Here is an 11,481-nt window from a genome sequence, read left to right as displayed (position 1 = left end):
TACTTGTGTCTTCATACTTATACTCATACTTATCAACTACCCCTGATCACCCAGGAAGGCTCCCAGATCTCCTGGATGACCTGGCAAATTACTAGGGCGCCGAAAAAGCCTCCTGGCATCTCCCTGCCTCCCTATTAGTCCATGGCGCCAGGACTTGCGTGATTCAATGCAGGGGGCAGCAGAAAAGGGTCATGGCCTTAAGAAAAGGGGGAGTGATTAACGGGTAATTTTTGTGACATGGATGGGGTATACTAGAAAAGGGGGCAAGGCTACAAGCATAAAAATTTCAGGAGCGTGCCCTGCATGCCGCTGCCTCTCCTCGCTTGCATCTGTGGCTTCAAAAGTTGCCAAAGTTACCTGCACTGAATCCGGACCCATTTATTTCAATGGGTCTGTGTACATGAGCGATTTTTTTCACGCATCAGTGAAATACGCAGCCCATTCTATAGTCTGCGTTTTACACGCAGCCCTGGCCCCATAGAAGTGAATGGGGCTGCGTGAAAAAAGCATGGCATCTGCAAGCAAGTGCGGGTGCGATGCGTTTTTCACTGATGGTTGCTAGATGTTGTTTGTAAACCTTCCGTTTTTTATCACGCACGTGAAAAACGCATTGCACCCGCGTGGAAAAAACTGAACTGAACGCAATCGCAGACAAAAATGACTGAACTTGCTTGCAAAATGGTGCGGGTTTCACGGAACGCATCCGGACCTAATCCGTCGCGCTCGTGTGAAAGAGGCCGCCCCTTAGACGTTTATGCCATAGGTCATGCACTTTTCTCAACATTACAGTTGGTAAATTTGGGGCGTGTAAGTCTCACATCCTAGAACGCCCCCCAAACCCATTCAGGACTGCCTATTTATGGTTGGGGTTCACATATTTGCTAGGGTGCCTTTCCATGCCCATTCACTTCAATGGGAGTTCCTGGCTCTTTGGCCCAAAAGTTAATGAGGGGGAGCCCTCAGACTACAACAACCAGCATGTGGGCTGTGAGAACATGCTGGGAATTGAAGTCTGGCACAGGTGGAGGTCAGAACTGCACAGCGCACCCTCCCCCACCCCCAGTCCAGTGATCTCCGCATGAGGAAACTGACGTCATCAGGGCGGGGTCACGTGACTGTCACAGGGCCGTGGGGCGGGACGGTGCAATGAATGAGCTGAGTCACGTGATGCCGCCGTGACGTGGCCCGGTCATCTGACAGGGAGAAGAAGCTCGCACTGTGCGCTGAACGGCGGACCGGGGAGCTCGAGGCGTCATGGCGAGTCAGTCGGCGGGGATCCAGCAGCTGCTGCAGGCGGAGAAGAGGGCGGCCGAGAGAGTGACGGAGGCCCGGAAACGTGAGCGCGACGGTTACTATGGTTACCTGCGGGGCGCCGGCAGCCTGTTGCATCCCCTCAGCTGCCGGCTGGGATTATCCCCAGTCTCCTCCAGTCATTAGCCCTGAGGCGGCCCCGGGGCATGGTGGGGGTTGTAGTTTTATAGTAGTTAGGGAGCAACAGGTAGGAGGTCACGTGATGTGTGGGGGTAACTTACTGTACTGGGGTAGGAAGTACTAAGAATATACATATCAGTCGGGGGGGGGGGACTTACTGTACTGGGGTAGGAAATGCTAGGAGTATGCATAGTAATGGGGGGGGGGGGTAGGAAGTACTAGGAAGTACTAAGAATTTACATTGTGATGGGGATTAACTTCCTGTATCTGGTAGGAAATACTAACAATCTACACAGTAAAGGGAGGGAGTTTACTTCCTGTATTGGGGTAGGAAATAGTAAGAATGGGGGGTTAAACTTCCTGTTTAGATACATGAAATATAAATTCTGTCCATACTCCATACACAAAGATTAAGGGGGTTGCCCACCTTCGGAGACCTTTTGGCCCGGTCCATCCCCCCCTCCTCATGGCGCCAGATCTGTGAATAGAAGCCTACTTACCTGCTCCCGTGATCAAACGATTGCTTGTGATGGCGGACGGAGGTCAGACTTCTGTACTGAAAATGTGATCGGCCAGGATGGAAGCTTTTGTCTGACAAAATGACACAAATGTATCCTGATATCCCAAATTTGGCAGGTGATTGTGCTGAGGGCGCAGGGACTGACTCCTTGGTCATCCAGTTTAGACTGCCCCATTTGGCGGCGGCTTCCCCTGCAGCAGCTCTGTCGGCGGCGGCGGCCCCTGCAGCAGCTCTGTCGGCGGCGGCGGCCCCTGCAGCAGCTCTGTCGGCGGCGGCGGCGTCCCCTGCAGCAGCTCTGTCGGCGGCGGCGGCTTCCCCTGCAGCAGCTCTGTCGGCGGCGGCTTCCCCTGCAGCAGCTCTGTCGGCGGTGGCGTCCCCTGCAGCAGCTCTGTCGGCGGTGGCGTCCCCTGCAGCAGCTCTGTCGGCGGCGGCGTCCCCTGCAGCAGCTCTGTCGGCGGCGGCGTCCCCTGCAGCAGCTCTGTCGGCGGCGGCGTCCCCTGCAGCAGCTCTGTCGGCGGCGGCGTCCCCTGCAGCAGCTCTGTCGGCGGCGGCGTCCCCTGCAGCAGCTCTGTCGGCGGCGGCGGCTTCCCCTGCCGCAGCTCTGTCGGCGGCGGCGGCCCCTGCTGCAGTGTGGTCTTGGGTATGTGGCAGCTTCCACAGGTTCACGGATGTTTAATGTCACTGTTCCTCCAGAGTATAGGTCACTGCGTTTCCAAGTCTCATCCGACATCACACAACTCCAATTTTTTTTCTGTTTCAGGAAAGAACAGACGTCTGAAACAAGCCAAAGAGGAGGCCCAGGCGGAGATCGAGCAGTACCGGATGCAGCGTGACCGAGATTTCAAAGCTAAAGAGGCTGCAGTATGTATTCAGCCCGGCTTGTTTAGAGGACAATTGAAGGGCTGGTCCCAACTGGTTTTTGACCCAAGGAAACGGTCAGATAGAAACTAGCTTTCCATTACACCTACCAGTCATCCTCTTCGGCTAGATTCCATAAGTCCGGCCATGTGATGTGACCCGATTGTCCAATGGCCTGCAGAAAATTAAGTCATTATGAGGGAAATGGCTCTTCCACCTAAATCTGATTAAAAATAAACTTTTAAAAATATGCAAATGAAGTATTTGAGCACCAGGAGGTTCGAGCATCACCCCTGGTGCTCCACAATGACACCCCTCTGCTGTAGTTCACGCCCCCTGATTTTAGATTGACAGCACCAGATGAGAGATCCTGCGCACCCACACGTCACTGGATCGGTGCTCGAACTGCTTAAGCCCGCCTCCTGGTGCTTGAATACTTCATTTGCATATTTTTTAAAGTTGATTTTTCTCCACCACCGACAGCAGACTGGCACACTGCTTGAACCCTCCAGTGCATTGGCTGGGAAATGGAAACGAAACAGATCACTGATGGCTTGTCATCAAGAAACATCATCAGTATGAGATCGGCGAGGGTCCGACTTTTGAGACCCCTGCCGATCAGCTGTATGATGGGGCAACAGTGCTTCGTGAGCACTTAGGCCTCTTCCTAGGCCATGTGATGTCACGTTCATCAGCCACGTGGCTTGGCGCAGCTCAGCTCCATTGAAGTGAATGGGGCTGAGCTGCAGTACCAAACACTGCCACTATATAGGTATGGCACGGTTTTTGGTAAGCTGCGAGGAGGCCGTGGCACTACTGCGAGTACCGCTGCCTTCTCAAAAAGCTGATTGGCAGGGGGGACCAGGAGTCGGACCCCCACCAATCTCCTATTGATGACCTATCCTCTGTAACAAGGCTGGCATTGCAGAGATGACCTACCTTAGGGCACCACTGAGGCCAGTGATTGGCTGCAGAGGTTATATACAGTAGTTGGGCACATAAACATAATCGTTACAGTGCAGGAAACAGACTGCTGCGAGCGCTGGGGCTGAAGCGGCAGGGGATTGAGCACAATTTTTTTATGTCCAAGAAATCCCATTAAGTAGTTCTAGGAAATATACTTGAACCGTTTCTATGAAAAACTGTACTTGTGTTTTTTTTTGTCTTTTTATATATTTCTGTTTTACATGGTTTCATTGGTTTGTTTTGTCCTACAAAGAGGGGGGGGGGGGGGGGGGAGTTAGGGGACTGCTGCAGCCAGTTGTCTTACATCTAGACACATATTAAAGTGGAGGGGGTACATGGCTGATCTCTTGCCTGGGTCACACACATAAAAAAAAATAAAAAATTCCTCCATTTTATTGCTCCATTTTAATTTCAATATGAGGCTTGATAGGATGAAGAAGCCACTGATGGTACAGATAATGGTTAGTATGTACCCTAATGATACTAATAAGGTAAATAATAAATACTTTATTGGTAATACGTTTAAAACCCTAAATAGGGCCGAGTGCCCCAGATATCGCAGGCAGATGCCTCAATATACACAACACTGTGCACAATAACCCTGGGTTCACACCTGAGCGTTTTACAGCGCGTTCAAACGCGCTGTAAAACGCTTAAGACATGAAAACCAATGCTTACCTATGGGAAGGGTTCACACCTGGGCGTTTTACAGCGCGTACGAACGCGCTGTAAAACGCCCGACGCTCAAACAAGTACTTGAGCTTCTTTGGGGCGTTTTGACGCGCGTTTGTGGCCATAGGACACTGCAGTCAATGACACAAACGCGCGTCAAACGCGCGTTTACTATTACAAAAAACGCGCATAAAAACGCGCGACAAAAACGCGCGTAAAACGCGCGTTTGAGGAACGCTCAGGTGTGAACCCAGGGTAAAGGGAGGCAGGATGGTAATATCCTAGGTGCCCACCTCCCAGAATAAATGCTAACTCGTCAATGGTGTGGGGTTTGATCCGGCAAGCAGTTCCGTCGCCGGAACTGCCTGGCGGATCAGGCAAAATGTATGCCAACTCATGGCATTTGTAAGACTGATCAGTCTGAAAAATGCATTGAAATTCCACATCCGGAAAAAACGGATCCGGCATTTCTTTTTGCGCAGACCGGAACGACGGATCTGGCATTACGGTATTTTGAATGCCGGATCTGGCACCAATACATTCCAATGGAAAAAAATGCCGGATCCGGCATTCAGGCAAGTTTTTTGGGCCGGAGATAAAACCGTAGCATGCTGCAGTATTATCTCCGTCCTGATCAGTCAAAAAGACTGAACTGAAGACGTCCTGATGCATCCTGAACGGATTACTCTCCATTCAGAATGCATGGGGGATATGCCTGATCAGTTCTTTTCCGGTATAGAGCCCCTAGGACGGAACTCTATGCTAGGAAAAGAAAAACGCAAGTGTGAAAGTAGCCCAAGATGGGGAAAAATGGATCCGGCATTTATTTATTTTTCACTTTTTTGCGGTCTGAGCATGCGCGGGCCGGATCCGGCATTAACGCATTTCAATGGGAAAAAATGCAGTTTCCAGCAAGTGTTCCGGAATTTTGGACGGAGATAAAACCGCAGCATGAAAAGTCAAAAAGACTGAACTGAAGACATCCTGATGCATACTGAACGGATTGCTCTCCATTCAGAATGCATTAGGATAAAACGGATCAGTTATTTTCCGGTATTGAGCCCCTAGGACGGAACTCGGTGCCGGAAAAGAATAACGCTAGTGTGAAAGTACCCTTAGACATTTTTTATTTTTTGCCTCTCAGCCGCCAGTGGTGATAATCAAAGGGCGCCATATGCAGATAACCCCACATCATTGACAAGTAGGCATTTATTTTGGGAGGTGGGCACCTAGGATATTACCATCCTGCCTCCCTTTATTGTGCACAGCGTTGTGTATACTGAGGCGTCTGCCTGCGATATCTGGGCCACTCGGCCCTATTTAAACGTATTACCGATAAAGTATGTATTATTTTCCTTCCCTAGTATTCTTCCAAGCTTGATAGGATTGATGAAGTGAGGAATCGGTGATATTTTTTGTGTGTTCCTTTAAATACTGTTGGAGCAGGATCCTGTGTAATGTCCTCCCCCCTCCGCACACACATTCCTCCCTTTTTTTCCTCTCTCTCATCCATTTGTTCCACTTGAAGTTCCCTCCTATTAACATTTTGCATGACCTTGAGGAATATGCCGTGAATATGGCAGCGGGGTTTGTGCTGCACACATCCATTATTGAATGTGCTTGAAAGCCGCCACCAGTCTCCTCAGGTGTAAAATGAAAGGTCCCTCCGCCCCTGCGTTTTAAAGATGGCTTTAGCCTGTGATTGTATTTGGTAATCTGACGGTTCCCATTATTCACTGTGATGCGTATGAGTTTGCGGAGATGTATTATGTTGCGGTCTAAATCATTCACAATGGGTCGAGCCTGCTAAGCCATGAGTTGTAATTTGGAAAGGAGACTTATGGGGGGGGGGGGGGTTGCCAGATGCGAAATCCCTTTCACATCCATATACCCTCATAGGACCCTGTGGGAAGGGGTTGTTCTGATGGGACTGCCCCTTTAAGCATGCCATAGCACAGTGAAAATGATGGCAGAGGAGGCATTCTCACTGTGATTGGCCACCCAGAGACGATCAGGGATCAGCGACCTCCGGCACTCCAGCTGTTCTAAAACTACAACTCCCAGAATCCTCCTCCTCCTCATTTCTATGGGAGTTGCAAGAACAGCCAAGAAAGTGTGCATGCTGGGAGTTGTAGTCTCACAGCAGCTGGAGTGCCGAAGGTTGCTGATCCCTGCGTTAGATAGCTGGCGCTTAGATCACGTGACAGGAAAAGCGCCCCTATGGAAACCAATATGGTTGACAGTGCAGTCCTAGAAACTGAAGGCAGGAGAAGTCTTGAGCGCAACTGCGGTAGCTGAGTTTACGAGAGAAGACTGTACACCGCACAGGTACGCTTTCAGACTTCATGAGATTTGAAAGATCTACACCTTCGCGGGCATTTATTATTATTTTTTTTTATGATTGCATTTTACTCATAATTTTTTTTCAATGGGTCTTTATTAAAAATATTGAGCCGTTCTGTCACAGAGGAATAACAGTTTTTCTAGCTGAGTGACTGGTACTTTCACTTTGTGCCCGATCATCTAATAAGCCTGACCTCTAAACTACTAAGAGGTCATAAACACTTACTTAGGCCACTTTCTTATCAGTTAGATAAGAATTGAGCTATAATAAAAGGAGCCGTCAGCTGAGCTGCCTGATGGAACAGAGTAAAAATTCAGAGCCTGCTACTAGATAAACTCAAGGCTGCACATAGACAGTGGTTCAAGATTTTTGATAGAGACTAATTGAAAAAATGTATTTTTAGCTCATAAGGAGTATGATGAAATAATATAAAGAAATGCTCCAAAGGTGTACATGCCTTTTTAAAATTACGTTCAGCTCAAGTGTTAGATTCTGGTTCCTTTATTTACAATGGATGGTCCATTTGTACTTCTGTGTGCATGCTTTCTAATAGATTGCGTGGTAGTTAGTTCATGTGTTGTGGCCACAATTTTTAACATGTATTGTGGTTGTATGCCCACGTAGGACATGGATCCACTGGAGAAAATTGTCTCCAGGCCAATGTTCTGTTTGGACATGGACCAAAGTAGTGCACGGCCCTGTACACACCCTTGGAGGTGTGAATTGCACCATCGACCTCTTTAGGTCCATAGAAGGGCATCTAAATAGGGCCTTAAAAGGGTCCTCTGATTTGGACAATCCCTAGAAGGGTTCCTTAACAAAAATAAATAAAAAATCACAAAGTTTCCCCCTGCTGAGATCCACAGGGTCAGCTGTAATCTTAGGCAAGTTTCACACTTGAGTTTACATCTCCGGCAGGCTGCACCCTTTCCGGAGATGTCTGGATCCGGCACTGCCAGGTACCCAACCGGGCCCATTCACTACAATGGCAAACATGCTGAGAAGTGGCCGGACAAAAACCGCTGTACGCAGCAGGATTTGTCCAGCCGCTTCTTGGCATATTTGTCGGGTTGTGGATGGATCTCCGCCAGTCCCTATTGTAGTAAATGGGGTCGGGTCGGGACGGGGGGGGGGGGGGGGGGGGGGGGGGGGGTGTCAGGTAGCATCTGGCAATCCCCATAGCGAATGCGGCTGGATGGCCATACGGTTGCTTCCTGCAATGCCGGGATGCAGAGAGATCCGTCGGGGATCAGTCTGCTGGATCTCTTTACCGCAAGTGTTAAACAGGCCTTACCTGGCAGCAAGTGTTCGGTTTCTCTGTAGCGCCACCACAGGGGAAATTGAGCATTACACAGTGCACATACAGATGATTAGATTGACTGTGTAATGCAGGGCAGGTCCTCCAGGGCGAGAGACACTGTTTGTCACCGCTCCTAAGAAATGAGGATCCTGAACAAGGGACCCTCCTTACCTAGGGTATAAAATATGAATACATTTGACTTCACTTTAAATAAGACTTTGTGTCTCTTTATATTGGTTTTTGCATGATTTCACTTTTATTTCTTATCTTTTAGGCTTTGGGCTCTCATGGTAGCTGCAGTGAAGGAATGGAGAAGGACACCATCGAGAAGATCTCCATCATCCAGGAGAACTATCAGCAAAACAGAGAGCTGGTTCTAGAGCAGTTATTGTCCGTAGTGTGTGACATAAAGCCAGAAATACACATCAACTATCGTATAAATGGTTAAAGCCCCCTTCTGTACGCGCCCCCTCACTGCTGACTCCTGCTATACCTAGTGGCCAGGCACACAAGCTGCTCTCCCTGGATTTAGCTCCGACCCATTGTTGTCTATGCAAAGTGATAATGTATTAGTTGGTGGAGCCACGCGTGGCTCTGAGTAGGACTAACGATAAGATTCTACCACGAGCCTTACAAAAAGGGGTTAACCATTACACAATATGAGATTTCCTGCTACGTTAAAGGGGAACCAAAAGATGGGAATTTCTCAGAGGGTTGAAGAGTCTTGTAGTGTGAGGAAGGAGTGTGTCTTAATCTTACTGATTGTCTTAGTTTGCATTTCCCTGTTTACCTTTTTAGCATTAAAATATGTTCAGTTTTCCTTCATGATCCTTGTCTTTACTCCGGTGCAGCCTTGTTTTTAGCTCCGTTTCCTGGGCTACAGGTGGATCAGGATCGCAGGTACAGATTTTCTGTTATTTAGAGACCGCACTTTCTACAATTTCCTAAAATGATTACATTTAGTGGAGTCGTTCCTTCCATAAACTGAGACTGTGGAATGCTGTCCCAAGGCATAGTCTAAGGAAATGACCGGGCTGAGCACCATACAGCGGCCCTACTAGGTAGGAGCAGGGGACCCAATGTGCTGCCATATTGCCCTGGGCTTCTACAATTCACATTAGAGAATCGCATATGTTTTAAATCCGGTTTCTCTGACACAATAGAAAACGGATCCGTCCCCCCATTAACTTTCAATGGAGTTCATGACGAATCAGTCATGGCTATAGAAGACATAATACAACCGGATCCATTAATGATGGATGCATACGGTCGTATTATTGTAACGGAAGCGTTTTTACAGATCCATGATGGATCCGCAAAAAACGCTAGTGTGAAAGTAGTAAACAAAAGAAAAATTGGACTCTTAAAACGTAACTTTTAATAGAGATAAAACTAAGATTGATAATTGTGGGCCAAACAAAATATATATCTAACCCCGGCTACCACTGTACATGTAGCATCTAATACAGACGTCCTCAAACTGCGGCCCTCCAGCTGTTGTAAAACTACAACTCCCACAATGCCCTGCTGTAGGCTGATACCTGTAGGCTGTTCGGGCATGCTGGGAGTTGTAGTTTTGCAACAGCTGGAGGGCCGCAGTTTGAGGATGCCTGGTCTTATAGATAACCAAAGTAATTAAATGTGTGGCATAACAAAGAAAGGGGGGCACGGCCTAGGGGCAATAATGATAGAACATGGGGAACACTTTCCCTGTAGAGGCCCTAACTAGACCTCGGGCCAAGGACAACCCCTAGTGGTGGGATTTCCCTGTCCTCGTGCCTGCCCTATAAAGCCCTAGATGGTTAAGGGTCCATTCACACATCTGTAGTGTATTGCGGATCCGCAATACACCTGGCCAGCACCCCCCCCCCCCCTCCCCCCATAGAACTGCCTATTCTTGTCCGCAATTGCGAACAAGAATAGGACATGTTCTATTTTTTTTGCGGAGCTGGGGCCACGCTCCGGAAATGCGGATGCGGAGAGCACATAGTGTGCTCTCAGCATCTCTTCCGACCCCATAGAGAATGATTGATTGGGTCCGCACCCGTTCCCGATATTGCGGGACGGATGCGGACGTGTGAATGGACCCTAAATTTGGTAACAATACCCCTAAGTCGCCTAATCTAACTGACTGCAGCAAGAGCCCTCTGCCCTGTCTGCAGCAGGACAAAATACCAATATAAAGCTCCATCCTCAGGCGTCCAACTGAAAATGGAGCAGATCAGCAGGAGATTAAACCTTGTGTTCTCTGCAAAACTTTTCAGGAACCCGCAGAAAATCCTGCATTCCGACAGTGAGGTTGAGCGATCTCCTGTTTTATAACTTATTTCTAGGTTTAACATTCCTTTACATTTTCTGTGCCTTTGGCATTTCTATCATTTGCTTCTGGTTAAGGAATAGTAACAAATAAGGGAATTGTTATTTATGCATTTAACATCGTCTATGTCAGGGGTCGGCAATGTTCGGCACTACAGCTGTTGTAAAACTACAACTCCCAGCATGCATACTTGCTCTCGCTTTTCTCAGACCTACTATAGAAACGTATAGAGCATGCTGGGAGCTGTAGTTTCACAGCAGCTGGAGTGCCGAAGGTTGCTGGCCCCTGATCTAGGTGGACCTTCACAATCGCCTGGAATGCAGTGTTCCTCTAGCATTAACTGCTTGCATGTTGTCATGAGTACCTCGCCTTATCGGAGCATCTGCTGGGATATATATATATTTAATGAGCAAGTCCTGGCCTCCTGCAAAGTCAATTTGCATCCGTGTTCTAAAATGTACAAGGCAACAGCTTGACTATAAGGAACATACAGTGCCTTGAAGAAGTATACCCCTTGACATTTTCTACCTTTTTATTCACGCTACACCCACAAACTTAGATGTATTTTATTGAGATTTTATGCGATGGACCAACACAGAATAGCAAGTATGTGTGAAGAAAATGATACATGGCTTTCAAAATTTTTTATAAATAAAATCTGGAAAGTGGGGCGTGCATTTGTATTCAGCCCCCCTGAGTCAATCCTTTGTAGGACCGTCTTTCGTGCAATCACAGCTGCAAGCCTTTTGGGGTATGTCTCTACCAGCTTTGTAGATTTAGAGGTTGAGTTTTTTTGCCATTCTACTTTGCAAAATAGCTCAAGCCCAGTCACATTGGATGGAGAGCGTCTTAATAATTTTCAAGTCTTGACACAGATTCTCAATGGGATTTAGGTCTGGACTTTGGGCCATTCTAACACCTGAATGTGCTTTGATATAAACCCTTGCATTTTAGCTCTGGATGGATGTTTAGGGTCGTTGTCCTGCTCTAAGCTGAACCTCCGCTCCGGTCTTAAGTCTTTTGCAGGCTCTACCAGGTTTTTCTCCAGGATTGCCCGGTATTTCGCTCCATCC

At 48.1% G+C, this 11,481-nt stretch overlaps 1 protein-coding gene across 1 annotated transcript; it reads left to right on the top strand.

The window, feature by feature from the left end:
• The first annotated feature begins 1,178 nt into the window (after positions 1 to 1,178).
• Positions 1,179 to 8,916, top strand: ATP6V1G1 (ATPase H+ transporting V1 subunit G1). Its single transcript, XM_044305764.1, has 3 exons — positions 1,179 to 1,336; positions 2,712 to 2,812; positions 8,366 to 8,916. Exons 1-3 carry the CDS (start codon positions 1,255 to 1,257, stop codon positions 8,537 to 8,539), a joined length of 357 nt encoding a protein of 118 aa, XP_044161699.1. The 5' UTR covers positions 1,179 to 1,254; the 3' UTR covers positions 8,540 to 8,916.
• The last annotated feature ends 2,565 nt before the right edge of the window (positions 8,917 to 11,481 follow it).

This window comes from Bufo gargarizans, chromosome 9, assembly GCF_014858855.1.
Source record: "Bufo gargarizans isolate SCDJY-AF-19 chromosome 9, ASM1485885v1, whole genome shotgun sequence".
Taxonomy (NCBI): Eukaryota; Metazoa; Chordata; class Amphibia; order Anura; family Bufonidae; genus Bufo; species Bufo gargarizans.
The sequence above is the reverse complement of the archived record's forward strand: the minus strand, read 5'-3'. Positions and strand labels throughout refer to the sequence as shown.

Coding starts and splice junctions, on each gene's coding strand:
- ATP6V1G1 (XM_044305764.1), top strand. CDS start 1,255: ATGGCGAGTCAGTCGGCGGGGATCCAGCAGCTGCTGCAGGCGGAGAAG. Junction 1,337..2,711: donor AGTGACGGAGGCCCGGAAAC/GTGAGCGCGACG, acceptor TTTCTGTTTCAG/GAAAGAACAGACGTCTGAAA. Junction 2,813..8,365: donor TCAAAGCTAAAGAGGCTGCA/GTATGTATTCAG, acceptor CTTATCTTTTAG/GCTTTGGGCTCTCATGGTAG.